Here is a 21,526-nt window from a genome sequence, read left to right as displayed (position 1 = left end):
ACTAAGGCACTTCCGTTTCTCATGCTTTACAGCACTTTCAAAATCTTCTTGCAGTTTTTCATTGCTGAAATGAGTGTAAATTCTGATATATATATATATGTTTACCTCATATTCATTTTGTTTGCGTGAAAGTGTCACTCATAGTTGTTGAAGTATCGATCATAAATAAAAAAAAATATGAAAATGTCACACATAGCAATCTAAAACCTTGGCAGCTATGTTCCTTCCCTCTGAAAACCGTTTAGCTCTTACTTCACTCAGCCTCCAGCAACACTCCACAGTGGTGGCAGGCAGAGCCAGGGTCTCTATGGCAGGGGTTGGTTCCCTTCTGCTGCAGCAGCAAATCGCCCAGCACTGCCACTGCCCCAGACTCCACTCCTCATGAGAGCGTGTAGTAGTGAAGCGCGTGACGCGTCACTGCTATGTTCTTAGCGCGAGGGCTGGCCAAAATGATGCCCAGGGCCGTCATTGGTAGCGCTGGCACGCAACAAGATTGACGGCCCTGGAACGGACCCACAAGCAACTACAATAAGCGCAGTACATCGGGCAGCAATTATAATCACAGAGTAATGGGAAACGTTTACGAGCCAAAAATAATTGTACCGGGAGGTCAGTAGAGACATGATTGGCAGATTGAAAGCGAGAGGATATAGCAAGAGCACGATCAATAGGGCAGTTCACAGAGCTGATAACAGAAGGAGGGAGTGCATTCTATTGGGAAGAAAAAGGGTCGAAATCAGTTAGAAAGGTCAGACACCTAGGTTAGTAACAACATACAATAATGAACATCTATATGTTGGTAACAGCATGAGAAAATATTGGCACCTCATTAACAATGACCCAGTAATAAGACAGGATGCACCTAAGAACCCAATCATCACTTTCCGTAAAGCTAAGTCAGTGCGAGCCTATCTGGTTAGGAGTGACATGCCCAAGGAGAAGCCCAAGTGGATGTCATGAAGCTGGGATTTTATAAGTGCAGGGCCTGCAATGTATGTAAGCAAAGGTAATAAATTCAAAGCCTGCTGGTGCTTTACCAATACAGACCCTTTACGCGGGGCGCCTCTGTTCGACTGCCTGCACGGTGAGATGAATGCAACCATGGAATGAGAAGGGAGAACTATAGTAATGCAGATTACAAATAATTAGAAAAATACTTCATCATTCTCTTCTACGGCATTACATCAGGGAATACCTAAACATTATACATTCAGTCTCATTCCGTACACCAACATGAAGATGCACACCACATCATGAACTGCTTCTCACACTCCTTTGGCAATGACACACGAAACAACAATGGACAACAGGGGCAGTAATCTCTTATCACCAGCCTCCTACCAGTAGTGAGCGGCAGTCCTGGATAGCAGTGCAATGTATGTCAGGCAGGCAGGCAGCCTCATCCACTTCAACGCCCCCCTTCCCCCAGGCAGTCACACTCTAGCAGAAATGAGCTAGATAATTCTACCTGCACTCTGGCATGGGCCAGAGAATTTTTTTTTATCCCGCGTCGGTGCACCCTACGAAGGGGAGGGCTCGTCCACGGCTGGATCCGACCCTGAGCTGACAGAGCTCATTGGAGTCCTTCCCTCTATCCGCCATTCAGGTCACGCACCACGCGCACCACCACTACGCTACGTGGTTCTGGGTGCGTGCGCGCAGGATTCAGGAAGCAGTAGTTGCAAGGAGGGCGTGGCACTGGTGGCCCTTTGCGGCGGCCGTTCTAATTTATTTGGGGACACCGACACTACTGTAATGACTGACAGTAGTGTCAGTGAGTGTCCCAAATAAATTATAAAGGCCGCCGCAACGGGCCAACAGTGCCACGCGGCCGCCGCCCCCAGAATAGTGCCGCCTGGGGCGGACCGCCCCCACCGCCCCCCCCTAGCTACGCCGCTGCTTACAGGGCCTCAAGACGAAAGCAAGAGGGCAAAGTAGTGGCCCACATCATCAAACAGCAGGAACACCATGGAAGGTCCTCTCACCATCCTCTGTAGACATGACACCCAGCCCTGCTGAAGGCAGATGGCTCACTGCAAACCTGATGCCACATGCCCATGCTGCTGCTTGACTGTCACTCAGATCACCTATGCATGGCTTGCAGAACAGACTCAAGGGGGAGCTTCAACCGAGGCAAAGACCACCCCTTCTCAAGCTGAAGCCATTGACTGCACCAGAACCTCATCCCGAGAGGAGCTGCGATCACCACCAAAGATCAGAGTCTTGCAAGATGGACTCTGAGGACCAAAACAAGGCCTGAGATGAACAGCTGTGGGTCAGGCTTCCACTGCAGCATTCAGAACTGAACCCACAAGTGTGCCAAGACAGTAACCCAGGTTTTATAACCACACGTTTAGTGATGGAATGTGCTGTGCATCTCTAGAAGCGTGAATGCCTTCCTCACCATCACCAACAGGATCTCAAAAGCTTAGTTTTGTGTGCTTCTGTATAGGGCTGCCTTAAGGGCACTGATCACTCCTTTCTCTGAAACCCATACGCAGGGGTTTCAAACCTTTTCTGTACTGAGAGCTACTTATGTTCAATGAAACGCATTGAGAGCTGCTAATACTATTAGTGTTGTATAATTTCAATTTTTTTATATGTATAATAATTCAACCAAGCAAAAGCTTTCTAATTTAATAAGCTGGGCTGCACACAGGTTGCCACTCAGAGGTAGCTGGAGAGCTACAGTAGCTCATCAGCTACTGGTATGAGAGGAGACCCCTGCCATAGTGTTTTTTTATAAACTATCCTACATTTTACCTTTGACCCTATGCCACTTTCACTGGGATGGGGGGGGGGGGGGTGTAATGGGAGTGAAGTTGAGGATGGAAATGGTCAGTCCGAAGTAAAATGAATTCTATTTTGGGAAGTATGTACACAACAAATATATTACATTCAATCCAGATTAGCTAAATCCACAGAGAACTTTTACACAGGACTGCACAAAACAATATTTTCTTCCTCCATGGCGGGGCCAGCCACCCTTACACCCGCCACTTCCAGACACTGCTCGCAATAGCAGCACCGCCGAATGAACGACCTCCAGGAAGTCCCTAGAAAAGTAATTAAAAGACTCCTTAATTAACGGACCTTATTAGTTCTAATTTGGTAACCTCTTCATGAAATCCCATTAAGCGGCCTGGCTGCTTCCCCTCCATTGCGGGAAATGCGTCACCTGCGGAGTTCGGCTCCTATTCGGGCAGTCCTGGAAAAGCTTTATTTACAGCACAGCTTGGCAGGCACGGAGTCATGAAGCGGAATTTAAGATATGTGGGCCATCCAAACGGAGACTTGTGCCTCAGCGCTGCAGGTCACAAGAGTGACCACGAGAGTGGACTCACATGACTTGTGGTTCTTAAAGGGGGCGACTCTGCGAAAGAATGGCAGTGTCGGAGTTGATGGTGTGGCTTTCCGCTTTTGGGTCCGTACTGCCCTACACTTCAACATGCAAACAAGACGGAGTAAATTGCGCAAAGTGGTCGAGCTCAAAGTAGGCTGATATTTTACCCCGTGGCAGTCCGGAGACAGTACTCCGTACTCTATCAGATTTCCAACCCCAGGTAGGGTGCAAGCTCAACCAAAAAAGAGCTGATAGATTTGTGTTACAGCCTCGCCTGACAACAGGTCAGCATGACACTGTCCTCCATTAAGAGACGGAGGTCCCCGTCTCTCTTGGGTCAAGGTCTACAATCCTTAGGTCCATGCTTTGAATGTCTTTTTAATGAACACCATTGCCAAGACTATCCCAGGATGCCAACTTTGTGAAGTTCTTCAAAAACTTCCAATCTTTGCTAAGGCTGTATAGTTTAAATCTCAAGAACAAGTCCGTCAAAGTAGGATTAGCCAGAATAAATTGCAGCCCCAACTCACTTTTAATGTAGGAATTTACTTGTAAAAACATCTCCAGAGAAAAGTGATCCCACAAAAAAGTTTACAAAACTTTGGAACCTCAGTGAATCTTGTAGACTTAACTCAAAGTTTGCCCCTTCTACTGCCAACCACCATATAAATGCCCCCAAGATGAGGCAACAACAAGGGTTCCGTTAGAGACCACTTGCACTGTGGGAAGGAGTGAAAATTAAGAACTCTCTGCTGGAAACCTTTAAGGAAACACAGCTACACTGTGGTACTGATACTTTGAGTAGCGCAGTACCAAATGTTGCTAATCAGCAGGCCCTACTGTGGTAGGGTCAGGCACCTATTCAAGGAACACACAAAAGTGCCACCATAACCAACAGCATGCATTGCTCCTTCACAGTCCTCGCTTCGATGGTCGAGCGGCAAGCAGAGATTGCAAACCGGGTGTTGGTCCTTTTTCAAGTACTTGTGGTGGCAGTTTGAGCAGAATTTGAACGGAGTCTTGTCCATCACCGCGACCAGGGAGGCCCCTGTATGCGCATTCTCCTTCGAAAAAACGTTGAATTCTTTGATGTTCTCTAAACTGTTGTCAAGCTTCTTCCTTTCGTCAATTCTTCTCTCCAAAGTTCTTGGAGCTCCTTCCTGTTGATTCAGACCCAACGGTGGAAAAAAGAATCTGAAGATGGCGACCAATGGTGGGAGCTTCCGGAGGAAGCGCGTCCACGTCACGAAGGACACCAAATGGTGGTATGTCAAAAAAAAATAAAAAGAGAAGAAATACTACAATTCCGGACCCAACCACTAGATGGCGGAATAATGATGCACAGCATAGTGAATCTAGAAAGATTCACGCTGCAAAACCCCTGCATCTTTTGCCAACTGCTGTCTTCAGTATCCTCAGGAAGATTTCTGACAGTCTAATTAAGCCTTGTTGCTTCTCCAACTGCACAATGCACAGGGAAGCCTCCAGGATGGAGTCCAGTCAAATTACTTTCCAGAATTCGTCTGGCAAGAAGCTTTTTAAAGTATTTATCGGACAGATCTGAAAGATGTTCTGGCTGGCATAAAGGCTGATAAATCATGGCACAGACTGCAATGTTAGGCTAAAAACTAGGGTTACGGCCTAGGTTATCCTAAACGAGTAACTTACTGTTTGTCTCGTGGGACCTGTAGCGCCGCAATAAGGTCCAAAAACTCTATTCCACACTAGCTTTCTTTGGACTCTGCAGGAAGGGAAATCTTAGAGGGGATAAAGTGAAAAAAAATCTGTATGGATTTAACAAGATTGCTTCTTTTCAAAGCTTCTTTGGGTTTCCTCGTGTGCCAGGTTTCACTGCGGAAATTAAGTGAAAGCAAAGGACTCATGAAGTTTGCATACAAAATAATGCCTGGCAAAACTGCAGCGTGTTCATCGCTCTAACCCGTGACCGCTCAGTCCAAGCAATTGTGGGACTGTGTTTTTTCACAATTATTGTTACAACTTTTCATCTTACAAAGAGGTCGGTGAACAAACAGGATTTCCTGCTTGGAGAAACCTGGTAATGCCCAGCTCTTTACCAAGTAATGGCAGCCAGGCCCTTGCCACTGCAAGGACACCGCACGCGGTGACTTTCGCAGCTTCACCATTTAGTATAGAAAATAAGGATGAAGCAGATGTAGGCATGGAGTCAGAGATGGAATGTTTGTGCAAAGCAACACTTTGTCCATCAGCCTTACCAAGCAAACAGAAGAGACAAGGAAAGGAGAGGTAAAGAAGTAACATCAAATATTCCTAGTCATGAAAATTGCGTTATTTTCCCAGTGAGAGATAAAATAGCCTAACAGCCAGGATTAGAAGGCACAGATGAAGAACCTTTCCAAAAATTATAAAAGGGAAAAAACGTACAAACTATTTTCTTTTTTTTTCAATTTTCTAATTTCTTTTGAAATGTTCGTAGGGACATTTAGGGCACAATCGACACATGACCACCTAAAAGCATTTATCTTACAGTACAGAGTACTTTGGCTTCCAGTATATTTCCTACAATTTGCACCAAGAAGCATGCCAGACATAAAATGAGAAGTCCCCAACTTATGTAATTTCTTTTATCCGTTTTCCCCTATTATGAAACTATTTTTGAGGCGGTGGTCAAAATCTTCTCGATGCTAAAACAAAAAACATCTAAACTCAAAGGGCAAATGAACTACAAAAGCAATTCTCACATTTTTTGGGAAGAGTTAACCCTAAATGCCCCGTCTCACTGGATGAAAAGGCCATTTAAGGCTTAGCACCAAGTAGGCAGGCCCTCGGCACATAAGGGGTCTGCAGAGCCTGGTTCACATCAGAGAAGTCACACAGGGAGGGGGTCTGCTTCCCACCTCTGATCCGCAGAAAAGCTTTATTTACAGCACAGCTAGGCTGGCACGCAGCCCCAAAGCACAATTTATGTCAAGGCGGGTGATCAATAGAGAGAGGATGGGAAGATATCGAATCAACAGCAATAATGTATTTTTCAGCTGAATGCCGGCTCTCCAGCCTGAAAATCAATGCTGCGAGATGTAATTCTTTTCTCTGCCCTAAAACAGAAACACAGCCTATTCTGCTCGAAATGGATTTGTGCTTTCGCTGTAACCGCGCTTCTGGTGGTGGTGGTGGTGGTGGTGGCCGTAATCTTCGTCCGTGCCCAAGGGAAAGCGGATGAGCACATGACAATGTCAGTACAGCAGGCTAGCTGGTCCTGGCATTTGGAAAAAGGGTGGGGGAAATGACACAAAAGAGCAACCATCATAATTCTTTGCTGCATAGAAGGTGTGGGATGTCCACCTTTAAAAAGAAAAGAAAAAAAAAACTTCAACATTTCTAGGCAAGTGTGCAATGTTAATATTCAGTTTGACAATAGAATTGTTTTAGGGACTCCTGGTGAGATCTAATCTAGGTCAGAACTAACCATTCTAAAAAATCTTAATAGCCAAAATGTTTATCAGGAACACATGAAAATGCTTTTAAAATGTCATCTACAGTTTGCTTTTTCACAAACATGTTTCGTCACATCATGTTTTTTAAAATGGTCTCCAGCAAAAAACAACTTCAAGGAACAGGTCTTCCTCACCCAGTTGACCAGTCTTCTGCTGTCCACGCCCAGAGGTCAAGATGCCAAAGAGAGGTGACTGGACCCAGTGACCTAGAGTGAAGTTGGGATCACTATGGCCAGAACATATATTTGCTGGGGTGAGTAGACACCATGGTCTCAGTCAGGGATCTCTTACCTGGCGGCACATTCTTTTAGTCAGTATGGATAATTGTGGCTGCTCTTTGGTTAATGCCAGATAATTTAACGACATCATGTTGTGAGATCCCAGAGAAAAGGAATTTTTCCTGAATATTCAAGTGCTCTGTTTCCATACATATGCACCGACTCAGAGTGCACTGCTTGACATGGTTACCGACTGGTAAATAGGAATTAAATGGATCAGATTCTCAACGTAGGATCTTGCCTTGATGTTCCACACATCATGGGATCCATATTTGTTTTGCCTTCAAACGATCACAAATATTTCTCTGATGGGGTCATCAATGTTGATGCTTCTGCTGACAATGGCTGGACATGGTATGCTGTAGAAGCGAGCCCGAACTCTGCAACAGCGAGCACTGAAGGTTGAGAAAGATGCCGGAGGGCATCAAACTTATTGCCAACTCTCTGCTTTCCATCAGTGCTTCATCTGTAGACCTGTGTGCTAAACAGGGCTGCTAGAGGGACAGAAAACACGAAGTGCCGGCGCTGTGTCTGTACAATGGTGTAGTACAGAAATGGGTAAGAGGGGGCTTATCATTGCATAAAGAACCTTACCTTTCAAATCTTGAAAGTAAAGAGGCTTTGTAACATTAACACTACATGATGATCTACAAAAATAATATATACACACACACACAAACACACACACACGCCCCCCCCAACCACCAACCCTATATAACTAGTTCTCTCTGTAGTGCTTTACATATTAAGTCCTTTGCCTCCTCTAGTCCGCTTTATTTATTGCGACCGGTCAGAATATGCTACAGCGCCGCGCTCAGCGGCACCCCTAGGGAGGGACTTTATCACAGCAGACATGAGGCGAAGCTGGAAAAGCTACAATTTATGAATTGTTTTCCACTGGTTGTGTGGCTCGGCTCCCAGGATTTATCACAGAGCGGGACAGAGAAAGCATCAGAGCCATCTTAAAATATTGATGGGAGAGCTGTGTCTGCCGGGATCTGAGAGACTATCCTCACACCCCACTTGGCTACCTGCTGGCCTCCTAGCATGAACTTCATGCTCAGTTGCAATCTGATATGTCCTCCCTTAAATGTTTCATGCTTTAAGAGAGAAACGCAGGCTCACAAAACAAAGACAGGACTCGGAGTAAACAGTTCTTTCGGGGAGTAATTCTTTTGAGGTAGCAATTCTGTGAGGCCCGAGTTCTTGCAGAAAGCAAATCTTCGAGGGAGCGATACATGAGCTGTGATAGCTTCACACGGACTAAGGATGCTAACAGAATCCTACTACCCCCACTACATCGAAATCATGGGCTCAAAGAAGGTTGTATGATATTACAACGCATTCCGTTGCAACGCATGCCTTTACCACGCATGCGTTACAACGAAAATGCCATCAGTACGCATAACCTTTACCACGAAAAATGCCTTTAGCACGCATGCTTTTACAACGTTTTTCGTTGTTAAACCATGCATGCTAATGGCATGTTCTTGCTAAAGGTTATCTCCGATCCCATCCCCATTTCCATATACTGATCCGATTCCCACCCACAAACCCTTGCATTAAATACCCCTCCCTTTAACCCTAATATTTTACCCCTTCTCTATACAACCCCCTCATCCCTTATTTTTTTTTTTTAATACTAATATCCCCCTTACCTCTCCAAGCGCTCACCTCCAAGCTCTTCCGATGTCCTGTCGCACGTCGTAAAAAGGAACCCGAAGAGTCTTTCCGGTTCCGCTAACGACGCCGATTGCCTCCACATCGCAACTTCAACTGGTGAGTTCTTTGGGGGGGGGGGGTGGGGGGGGGGGAAGAGACCCCCCCCCAAGCCCCCTTACCACACATGCCTTTACTACATATCTCGTAGTAAAGGTATGCGTTGCCGTTTCCCCTCAAAGAAGCGACAGGACACATCCTTTGACTTTGTTCACATTAAAGAAACCGATAAAAGATGTTTACACCAAATGACTGGACAACTGGATTTTTTAAAGTAGCCCTACTGAAAACTAAAGTCTTATGGTTGTTAACAAACAATCATTGATCAAAAGCATAAATAAACAAGTTTCTCATCTAGGGTAATACTGCAGTATCCACCAGAAAAAGCACTACCGAAGGGAAGTTACCTATTTTGGATGGATATTTCGAACCAAAGATTCCTCACCTATAGAGTAGATACCAAAGCGGTAACACCCTAAGGTGGAGGGTCTGGGGAGTGACTGGGACCACAAAGTCCTGTAGAACCGAAAAGGAGAAATGTCCTTCACATCGGACCGGACTTGCAAGGCAGTAGTGCTTCATGAACATATGCACCGATGCCCACATCACAGCCTGGCAGATGTCAAGGACGGGCACTCACTGGTGGAATGGGCTCTCACCTTACGGACGCTGCTTTTTGGCAGAGCAGTTATTAATGTAGAAGACTAACAACCTCTTCTGCACAGCCTATCCTTCGCTTCGGAGAACCCCACAATAAGTGGACTGTCCACCCTATGGATCTTTGTATGACGGAAGCAAAAGCATAAAGTTCCTCTGGGGTCCAATCCATGGCGTGTCTCAACCCCTTTTGAGACCCAAGGATGGTGGAAGAGTGATGGATTGCCTAACATGGAAAGGAGTCACAATATTAGGCAGGAAGTCTGCCTGAGACCTCGGCACCAGTTTGTCGATATAAAAGTGGCGCAGTGGTTGCGCAGACAGTGCCTGAATTTACTCACATGGCTGGCTACAGTGATCACAATGAAGAAGACAGTCTGCAAGCTCAAAAGACGGAACGAGCAGCTGGCTCGAAGGGGGTAAATATGAGAAATGTCAAGACCAAGTTAAAATCCAACTGGGGCCTCACAAATCTTTTGGGGAAAAAATGGCATCTCAAACCTTTACTAAACCGTATCACAATAGGTGACTCAACACGAGGACACTAGGGGCCATATGTATCAACATCTCCCTTTGCGATTCTCAAATAGCGATATTTTGAGAATCGCTATTTGAGAATTGCAAAACAGGATGTATTTAAAAAAAATATATATATATATATATTAAATCGCACACATTTTGCGATTTCTTAAAATTCCTTAATTGCGATTAGCAAATTGCGATATCGCAATTAAGGAATACCTTCCCATTCATTCCTATGGGCCAGGAGGCCCATAGCAATGAATGGGAAGTCCTTCTCAATTTGCGAATCGCTATTTGCTAATCGCAAATTAAGAATATTTCAAAGGTGCAAGGGTGTCATGATGACACCCTGATGCACCCCTGAAATCAGCATGTGTGCACACATGGCACACATACATGCCCTAAGGGCATGTATGTGCACCACATGGCACTTTGAAACATGCAAAAAAGTGCATATTTCAAAGAAGTCGCAATTTACCACCAACTTGAAGTTGGTGGTAATTTGCGATTTCTTAAGGAGAAATCACACAACTTGGGTGCGTGTTACATTGCATTTAAGAAAATGCAATTTGAGATTTCTTAAATGCTTACGCAAACTTAAGAAATCGCAAATTTAGCGATTCCTTAAGATTGCGAGGCAGAAATGCCTCATACATCTCCTTTTGCCATTTTGTATTCGCAAACGCTGTTTTTTTTGCGATTCGCAGAGTTTGCGAATACAAAATCGTTTGATACATATGCCCCTAGGTCCTGTAAACTTAAAGGCTGAAAGGGCCAATAAATTCTCATACATAGTGCCAACTGCAAGACAAAGACAAATAATAGGCTATCCAACCGTTTTGCGTGTAAGGGGTCTATACTGCAAACTCCACGCCAGGTCACAGATCTGTCCCAGCGCTCGGCAAAGATTGACTTTGTGGAAGGGTACCCAGCGGCAAGAATGACATCCACTACTTCAGGAGGGACATCAAATACATTTAACTGCCACCGCTCAATCTCCACCCAGGTGTAGATTGTACATGTTTGGATAAAGGACCCTGGCATGACAGACGATGCTCTAGAAGTGGGAGCCTGGTGAGAGGGCAGATACTCATGTCCAGAAGGTCTGGGTTTCACACTCTCCCGGGCCCTAGTAGGAGCCACTAGAATGACCTAGGCCCGCATTCATGATCGTCTTCAGAAATCTGGGAAGGAAAAGCAGGGGCAGGAAGGCACACAGGAGTCTCATGGTCCAGTCCAGCCAGAACAAGTCTCCTAGGGAATCTTTTCATGGGAAATCCAATGTGCAAAACTGGTGAGACTGCACGTTTTCAACAGTGGCTAAAAGAACTAGCATGGCTCTCCTCATTGGTGGTAGATGCCCTGCGCCACCTTGGCAGGTAGAAGCCACTTTTGATCTGTTTGACATCGTCAAAACTGAGCTCGTCTTCTGTGGCATTCAGCCCGGAAAATGCCTGAACTCTCCTGTCCGCTCAGAAGGTACAGCGCCTCCTGGCACGGGATCTGGGAACCTACGCTGCCCTGCTAGTTGCAGCACTACATGGCTGTAGTACTGTTGGTAAGAACCTGCACCAACCATGAAGGACGGCTGGAAGGCCTTCAATGCCAGGCGAATGCCTCACAGCCTTAACAAAGTAATATGGAGCCGGCATTCGCCCTGAGCCCAGAGTCCGCAGACCTCCCCCTCCCACAGTTTACCAGTCCAAACCAGTCACTATCGTCGGCTCTGGATGGGGGAGCGAGAGGGGCCGGTTGTCTGATCAACTGTGTTTAAGGAGTCACCACCGCAGATCATGGGAAGTCCCTTCGGGAATCTGGATGGACTCTGCTAGGTTTCCACAGTTGGGTCCCACTCTGTGACATCAAATTCCATTGCTGAACCCTAGCGTGCCATCTGACACAGTTGACCACAAAAACAAGGAGGCTAAGAGGCCAAGAAGCCTCAGAGTTGCTCTAAGCAGGATCCAGCACAGAGGCTGAAACATCAGATCAAGATCATTGTCCGAATGTCCTGGACTTGCTGCAGTGGAGGGATGGCCTTGAATTGTACTGTGTCCAGGAAACCTCAAATGACAACCTCTTTGAGGAAGTCAGGTGGGATTTAGACTGGTTTGTGAACCTCAACAATGCCAGAGTTTCCGTCTGGGGGTGGCCTACAACTGGCTGTGGTGAGCCAGCCTTCAACAGTCAGTCATTAAGTTGGGGGGAAAACAAAGCACCCCGAAGGTGTGCTGTGAACACCTCCACAACTTTTGTGAATACCTGAGAGGCACTAGTGAGGCCTAAGGGAAGCAAAGCAAACTAAAAATTCCAAATTAACTAGAGCTGTAGAAGAGCATATCCTGGAGTGAAGCTTGCAAATCTCCTTGGTTTTGTTTGGAAACTATAAATCCAGCACTTGAGCTGCCCTGTGAACTACAACTGCGATTGACGTCCTTTCTTCAGTAGGTGGCCCAAGTGGCGAATCATCCCTTTATACGTGGAGCTGGGAAGGTATCAAGTGCACAGGCCTCTTGCATGGCAGTGTATAAGGTTCCATTAGCATAATGAAGAAGGAGCTCACCAACATCTCCTTCTGGAGTGCCTTGGTCAGAATCAGAACCAAAAAGATAACAGAGGCTCTTCTTGGTACAATCACCTTGGTAAAGGTGTCAGGGCAGAATCAGGCTGAATGACAAATGTTTGTGCATTTGCTATTTCGCAGCACAATGTCTGTCAAGATCGGGCTGAGGTCGGTTTGGGTTGGGCGTTGGAATCATGATGAAGTTATCTCAAGTCGGCACTGGGGACAGCCGCACCAACGTCAAGAATATGTGGCCCTGGGCAGGTGTAAGTGCCAAAGGCAATGTCAGTACCAAAGACAGTAAATAGTCCGAAACAGGTCCACTGGGGTCAGTGGGTGCCAGGGGAGGTCCTACTGGTGGAAACCCAATTGGAGGCTCCTCGATCTCTGCGGCCTAGAGGCGCGTATGGGAGGTGCATAAAAAATATATATATATATATGTGTTTTATATAACGCAAACTAGACCTGAAGAGATCAGGTATCAGAGCGCTTTAAATGAGCACCAGTTTCGCTACAGATGGACACAGTTATTTTTGTTGGGCACGGGAGATTAAGTGATTTGCCCATAATCACAGGATGTTTAGCGCCGTTGCAGAGACTCAAACCCAGTTCCCCAGCTTCGAGGTCGACCGCTCTAGCCGTAAGGCTACATCCTCTCTCTGCTTTTATGTGGCTTTCCTGCGTCACCTCTGGGGTGGTGCAGATCTGTTATGGATTCGCATGAGCCACCTCGTGGCACACAGGAGCATTACTGAGAGCTTTCCATATCCGGTCTGATGGCGGTAAAATATTCTAAAGGTGAGGAATCTGCGATTAGAAGTATCCATCAGAAACCCAGCTACTAAAGCTTGTAAAAACTAAGCACTGAATCAAAAAACGTGTCCACTTGCAACGACCTTCCCTTGACAATTTAAGATGCGCACTCCAAGAAAGGGTGAAAGAGGCACAATGTGTGCAAAGAACGGCTCTCATTTACCCTTGGGTGCAGATCTTTAAGGTAAAATAATGACCGAATATATAAATATTCTGCCACCGTAAACCATCTCTCACAAAAGCAACGAGTACCACCGCCCTCGTAGAGCACCAAATGCCACAATTGAGGAATATCACCAACACTGCTATTTTAAGGACCATCGGAGGAAATTACACCCTCCCTTAAGGTGCCATCAAACACTTTTTAATAAAGCAACAAAGCGGATATTAACAAACGCAAAAAAATAAACTCCGAAATCACCATACCGAGAAATACAGCACCCTGGTTTCTGGGTTTTCATACAAAATATACTTTAAGGTAAAATATCCAAGGGAAAAGCAAGCAGAGATATTTTACAATATTTATATTTTCAAGCGCCCATGCAGTCCACCTGTGTAACCCTCGCGTGCAGCACCTATAGATGCTATTTTGTCTCTGGCTTGGTTTTAGTTATACGTCATCTTGTAGGTGCATCGAGTCATTGAAGGTCTGATCCCTCCAGCTCCAAACTTTAAGGGGGTTTGGTCAGGTAAGCACTTCTGATGTAGGGGTGCATCCCCAAATGCAGCAAATGTTTTCCACACTTTGTGCAGCAACTTCAACCAGTTTACCAGCTTCTTCTCATTTGCTTACTTTGCAGTACGTTATTAAACTTATCATGCATCTATTCAGCGTGGACCTAGCCTAACCAAGTGTGTGACTTAAGAAAAATAAATTAAATGTTTTTTTATAACAGTAAGAGAAAAGGAGGGAGACTGAGATGAACTGGAAAAGAGTTCCATTTCGGAGGTACGGTGGTGCGGAGTGAACTGAGGGGAAAATGTGGTTGCTCGCAACATTAGATCTCTGTTCTAGCAAGCCCTAGAGAGATTGATTACTTGCCTTTGCAATAAGAAGGCTGCAACAGCTTCACTGTTATGATGGGGAAACCTGGAGGAGCATGCCACTTTTTACGTGCCCATACAAAACGCCCATGTTAGTTTTTACCCGTCGCCGCTGCAGATATTACTGCCGGGGACATGGACTCACCTTCGCAGCAGCAGCTTGGGGTGGTTCTTGCTCTCCAGGTTCTTCTCGATCAGGTCGGAGAGCAGCTGCTTCAGGACACCCGTGGCGTACTCCATCTCCCCCTGCAGCGCAGTCATGATCAGGGACGCCACGTTGCCTCTGTCGCGCATGGAGAAGCTGCGCTGAGCTTCCAGGGTGCGGATGAAGGTCAACAGGAAGTGCTTTTTGGTCAAGAGCTGTCCGAAGAGGGTCAGGGACTTCTCAACGTTGGCCTGGACCTGAAAAGTAAAAATAACACCACATTAGATGACACTGGTCCACAAAAGCACAATAAACTGAGTCAAAGCTACTTTTCGGGACACCCTTCGTCTCTCCCACTCAAACAGGAAGTGCCATGTCTCGTACTACCTGCATATGTGCTAAAAAGGGTGCCACAGAGTGAGCTTGATGTTTCATCTACTTCATTCTCAATTTTTCAGAAGCAGGGAGTCCACAAGCTCATAAAACAAGGAAGTCTATATTCTGCCCCTTCCCATGACTATTCACCGGCCTTTACCTCTCCTTAAAAGATCACTACCACCCTTCTTCATCTAGGTCCACGTCGCTATTCCCCAAACATCACTCATTTGACTCCAGAACTCAAATACGGCAGAATCAGAAATAAGTGATGTCAGAGGCACAAGGACATAGCTGAGCAGCTGTCAATTGGGACTGCTCTGCAGACACTGGGTTGAGTAACGCTTGTAGTCAATATTCCAACATTTGGGAAATTTATAACAAAAATATAAGATAACAATTCGGTGTTCTCGTTTCAGAGTTGGCCTATGGCTAGGGTGGTCGACTTCGAATCTGGGGAACTGGGTTCGAGTCTCCGCAATGACGCTGAACATCCTGTGATTCTGGGCAAATCACTTAATCTCCCTGTTCCTAACAAAAATGAATGTGTCCTAATGGAACGCAACTGGTGCTATGTAAAGCGCTCTGATGCCCGATCCAGGTCAAGTTCGCGCTATATAAAACTCCGTAAAATAAACAAAAAAAATAACAACAACTTCCATTCGATTGACCAAGCCCACTCCTGCTCTTCCATTTACCCCTGCAATGTCTGTATTGTTGTTTGGTTATAAGCGCCACTGTGTTTTTTTACTAATGTATTGAAATAGTGATCTTAATAGTAGGAGTTATTGATACCCAGCCGAACAGAATTTATTTTATTTTAAAAAAATAGGGAATATCTGAGACTGCGGAGCTGAAAAATCAAGCCAGAGGCTTGCAAGATAAACCTAGATCTTTTGGACAGCAGCAAAAAGGTGGAAAGTTTAGAGGTAGTTATTCTTAACTATAATTTCTTCATGTCCAATTCCTTAGTTTTTTGTTTTATCCAAATGCAAACAAGTCATCCAACCAAATTGATAAACAATAGTTTCGGTCAATGACAAATCCCATAGCACACAATAGTACCCTAAGAACCAAACAGTTTTGTAACTTCACTCCTCACGTCCATCACCCATGGCCAAAGCTTTGTTCAGAGTTTCTATCGATTGAACATGCTTGGGTCATGTATTCCGATCAGGACAGTAAAAATAGACTCTAAAGTGCTAAATGTCCAGTTTCAAGCCCTCTTGGGGTTTGCGGGCCCAATCATTCCCAATTTTTGCTGGCTGTTTCTGAGACACCCCCATTCTGCCTTTAGCCTTCTGGAGATATGTTCCCCAGAAATGGACCCAACAGTTCAGATGAGGCCTCAGTGTGGATGTGTAGAGGGCCACAGTTGCAACTGCGACAATAAAGTGGGGGTGGGCGACTTCTGCATTTGTCTAAGATCCGCTCTCCAGCAAGTTCTTTGATAAGAGGAGCAGCAAAGTATTCCAGGTTGTACACAACCTGCAATGCAAGAGCGCGGGAGAGAGTTGTAGCGTGAGAAGTTTTAAAAAACTAAGTTAATGGGCAGTTGAGATGGACACGGAATGTTAACACTGTTTAGTTAAAACTTAAAGACACATATAATTTACAAGCTAAGTTAGTAATTTAATAACCTTCAAAATTATATATTATAGATATATATATATATATATATACACATACATACATACATACACACACACATATACATATATCTTCGCCATAAGCAAACTCTTCGACAGACGAGGAGTTTAATATGGACCATTAACTTAAATAAAATGGGGAAGCCCCTCTCCCTGGGCATCCAGATGATAACCTTGAACATCTGTACTGCAGAGACGGCGAAGGCCTCTTTTGGAAACAAGCAGAGCATCATCAGGTAAACATCAAGTCACAGTTTGATATTCTGGCTCGAACCTCGGCTCTATTAAATTAGTTCAGATATTAGTTCTTCCCTAAGTGCTCTCCGCAGCTGAAGAACATCCACCTGGGATATTAATCACTGAAGTATTGATAATTAATTCGCCGGGAACGTTCGCAGCTCAGCGCAGGCGCGGATTTTTCCAAGTGCTTGGGACTATAAAAAGACTCTGGCATGTCTGCAGCAGCCATTGACTCAGAGAGCAGCCACCGCTGGCAGCAGACTAAGAGGAAGCTGGTGACACAGCAAGAAGTCCCTTTCAATCAAATGCATACAAAGAGAAGGGATTGGGGCTGTTTTAAGGTATGTTAAACATCATGGTACCCTCCTTGTACCTAAAGACGGTGGCCAATCGTGCCATAACTCACAGAACAAAGCCACAGATGCTTCGGTTTAATGTTACAAAAAGATTAACTAGTCTCCTCTGAGTTTGTGATCCATCCTCACCATATCCCCTTATGAGTGGGGGGGGCTCAAAGACATGGAGCTGCCACATTAGGTAACTTATAAGAGGGCTATGCCCCCCCCCCCCCCGTACTTGGCATCACCACAAACAAGCCAAATGGGCCTAAAACTGCCAAGGAACCCAAAACCATCTTCGCCCAGCAGTTCAAAACACCAATTTGCATTCATAGGCCCCATTCTGCTTCCTCTGGGAGGTAAATGAACAATGCGGAATTAAATATTTAATCAGGCGTGCTGTCGCACATGGGTGGGGGAGCCGAGGAGGGGGGGGCTCGGCGTTAATGATGTTCGTACTTGGCCTGGAATTACTGCTGGGGAAAGATTCATGTTCAAGTGTAATAGCTGTGGCGGCACTTGTTCTGATTAAAGAGCTGAATAAAAGACAACCTGATTAAACTTGTATTAGGCCCACAGCATTATATTGGTTTTATTTAATATTTCGTCTGCCGTACAACAATCGCTGCCCCCGTGTAGCTGTAATATCTTCAAATCCCATTAAGGGAGAAGCTCAAACTCAACACAGACAAGACGGAAGTAGCGATCTTCAGCAAAGACACCCAAGTCTGGAACTCTACCTTGTGGACTGTCGAACTCGTACCCAGAGCAACTAACGCAAAAGCACCTCGGAAGAATAATCGACAACTAACTCACCGTGGCCGGCCAAGTGAATGCAGTCTCAGCCTCCTGCTAACACAAACTCAAAATGCACAACAAGTTCTTCAAATGGTTCTTATCTCCCCTCCCCCCACCCCTCCAACACTTGCAGAAGCGTCACCCAAGCCCTCATCAGCAGAAAGCTGGACAACGGCAATGCGTTCTCCGCTGGTATCAACGCTCAACTGACCAGAGGACTCAAGACCATACAAAACTAAGTGGCCAGTCTCCTGTTAACTCCAAGCTAGCCGGAACCTACCCAGGATCCCTCAAGGCCGGTTGTGCTACCTAGGAACCTTCAACTACTGTACTCGCCTGTAATTCTGACGCCGGCTGCACCAGCCAGGAAGAATCAACTGTGGTACTCTCCAAGAACACTCAGGCCTCCCATGCTACCAAAGACCCCTCAACTGCTGCTCTGTACAGGACCCCTCAGTCCTGCTTCACCCTTCAAGAATCCCTGGGCCAGCTACAATCTTCAGCAATACTTGGGCCCACTGCATTCCAGTGAAGTGGGGATGCTCAGCCTATTGTACTCTCCACAGTGCAATGAAGCAGGGATGCTCAGCCTATTGTACGCTCCACAGTGCAATGAAGCAGGAATGCTCAGCCTATTGTACTCTCCACAGTGCAATGAAGCAGGAATGCTCAGCCTATTGTCCTCTCCACAGTGCAATGAAGCAGGGATGCTCAGTCTATTGTACTCTCCACAGTGCAATGAAGCAGGGATGCTCAGCCTATTGTACGCTCCACAGTGCAATGAAGCAGGGATGCTCCGTCTATTGTCCTCTCCACAGTGCAATGAAGCAGGGATGCTCAGCCTATTGTACGCTCCACAGTGCAATGAAGCAGGAATGCTCAGCCTATTGTACTCTCCACAGTGCAATGAAGCAGGAATGCTCAGCCTATTGTCCTCTCCACAGTGCAATGAAGCAGGGATGCTCAGTCTATTGTACTCTCCACAGTGCAATGAAGCAGGGATGCTCAGCCTATTGTACTCTCCACAGTGCAATGAAGCAGGGATGCTCCGTCTATTGTCGTGTCCACAGTGCAATGAAGCAGGGATGCTCCGCCTATTGTCCTCTCCACAGTGCAATGAAGCAGGGATGCTCAGCCTATTGTACTCTCCACAGTGCAATGAAGCAGGAATGCTCAGCCTATTGTACTCTCCACAGTGCAATGAACCAGGAATGCTCAGCCTATTGTCCTCTCCACAGTGCAATGAAGCAGGGACGCTCAGCCTATTGTACTCTCCACAGTGCAATGAAGCAGGGATGCTCCGTCTATTGTCCTCTCCACAGTGCAATGAAGCAGGGATGCTCCGCCTATTGTCCTCTCCACAGTGCAATGAAGCAGGGATGCTCCGCCTATTGTCCTCTCCACAGTGCAATGAAGCAGGGATGCTCCGCCTATTGTCCTCTCCACAGTGCAATGAAGCAGGGATGCTCCGCCTATTGTCCTCTCCACAGTGCAATGAAGCAGGGATGCTCAGCCTATTGTCCTCTCCACAGTGCAATGAAGCAGGGATGCTCAGCCTATTGCACTCTCCACAGTGCAATGAAGCAGGGATGCTCAGCCTATTGTACTCTCCACAGTGCAATGAAGCAGGGATGCTCAGCCTATTGTACTCTCCACAGTGCAATGAAGCAGGGATGCTCAGCCTATTGTACTCTCCACAGTGCAATGAAGCAGGGATGCTCAGCCTATTGTCCTCTCCACAGTGCAATGAAGCAGGGATGCTCAGCCTATTGTACTCTCCACAGTGCAATGAAGCAGGGATGCTCAGCCTATTGTACTCTCCACAGTGCAATGAAGCAGGGATGCTCCGTCTATTGTCCTCACCACAGTGCAATGAAGCAGGGATGCTCCGTCTATTGTCCTCACCACAGTGCAATGAAGCAGGGATGCTCAGCCTATTGTACTCGCCACAGTGCAATGAAGCAGGGATGCTCAGCCTATTGTACTCTCCACAGTACAATGAAGCAGGGATGCTCCGTCTATTGTCCTCTCCACAGTGCAATGAAGCAGGGATGCTCCGTCTATTGTCCTCTCCACAGTGCAATGAAGCAGGGATGCTCCGTCTATTGTCCTCACCACAGTGCAATGAAGCAGGGATGCTCAGTCTATTGTCCTCTCCACAGTGCAATGAAGCAGGGATGCTCCGCCTATTGTCCTCTCCACAGTGCAATGAAGCAGGGATGCTCCGCCTATTGTCCTCTCCACAGTGCAATGAAGCAGGGATGCTCCGTCTATTGTCCTCTCCACAGTGCAATGAAGCAGGGATGCTCCGTCTATTGTCCTCTCCACAGTGCAATGAAGCAGGGATGCTCCGTCTATTGTCCTCTCCACAGTGCAATGAAGCAGGGATGCTCAGCCTATTGTACTCTCCACAGTGCAATGAAGCAGGAATGCTCAGCCTATTGTACTCTCCACAGTGCAATGAAGCAGGGATGCTCAGCCTATTGTCCTCTCCACAATGCAATGAAGCAGGGATGCTCCGTCTATTGTACTCTCCACAGTGCAATGAAGCAGGGACGCTCCGTCTATTGTCCTCTCCACAGTGTAATGAAGCAGGGACGCTCCGTCTATTGTCCTCTCCACAGTGCAATGAAGCAGGGATGCTCCGTCTATTGTCCTCTCCACAGTGCAATGAAGCAGGGACGCTCAGCCTATTGTCCTCTCCACAGTGCAATGAAGCAGGGATGCTCCGCCTATTGTCCTCTCCACAGTGCAATGAAGCAGGGATGCTCCGTCTATTGTCCTCTCCACAGTGCAATGAAGCAGGGATGCTCCGTCTATTGTCCTCTCCACAGTGCAATGAAGCAGGGATGCTCCGCCTATTGTACTCTCCACAGTGCAATGAAGCAGGGATGCTCCGTCTATTGTCCTCTCCACAGTGCAATGAAGCAGGGATGCTCCGTCTATTGTCCTCTCCACAGTGCAATGAAGCAGGGATGCTCCGTCTATTGTCCTCTCCACAGTGCAATGAAGCAGGGACGCTCAGCCTATTGTCCTCTCCACAGTGCAATGAAGCAGGGATGCTCCGTCTATTGTCCTCTCCACAGTGCAATGAAGCAGGGATGCTCCGCCTATTGTCCTCTCCACAGTGCAATGAAGCAGGGATGCTCAGCCTATTGTACTCTCCACAGTGCAATGAAGCAGGGATGCTCAGCCTATTGTCCTCTCCACAGTGCAATGAAGCAGGGATGCTCAGCCTATTGTACTCTCCACAGTGCAATGAAGCAGGGATGCTCAGCCTATTGTACTCTCCACAGTGCAATGAAGCAGGGATGCTCCGTCTATTGTCCTCACCACAGTGCAATGAAGCAGGGATGCTCCGTCTATTGTCCTCACCACAGTGCAATGAAGCAGGGATGCTCAGCCTATTGTACTCGCCACAGTGCAATGAAGCAGGGATGCTCAGCCTATTGTACTCTCCACAGTACAATGAAGCAGGGATGCTCCGTCTATTGTCCTCTCCACAGTGCAATGAAGCAGGGATGCTCCGTCTATTGTCCTCTCCACAGTGCAATGAAGCAGGGATGCTC

General features: G+C 46.5%; 1 protein-coding gene across 2 annotated transcripts in view; it reads right to left on the bottom strand.

Moving 5' to 3' along the window:
* Nucleotides 1-21,526, bottom strand: part of PLXNA1 (plexin A1) — a 507,337-nt gene that overhangs the window by 50,610 nt on the left and 435,201 nt on the right. For both annotated transcript variants that reach the window (XM_085624414.1, XM_085624415.1), the window contains exon 21: nt 14,558-14,814. In XM_085624414.1, the coding sequence (XP_085480540.1) occupies nt 14,558-14,814 (257 nt within the window). The remainder of the gene's footprint in view (nt 1-14,557; nt 14,815-21,526) is intronic.

The sequence above is a fragment of the Triturus cristatus genome, chromosome 9, assembly GCF_964204655.1.
Source record: "Triturus cristatus chromosome 9, aTriCri1.1, whole genome shotgun sequence".
Lineage (NCBI taxonomy): Eukaryota > Metazoa > Chordata > Amphibia > Caudata > Salamandridae > Triturus > Triturus cristatus.
This window is presented reverse-complemented; position numbering and strand designations above follow the sequence as displayed.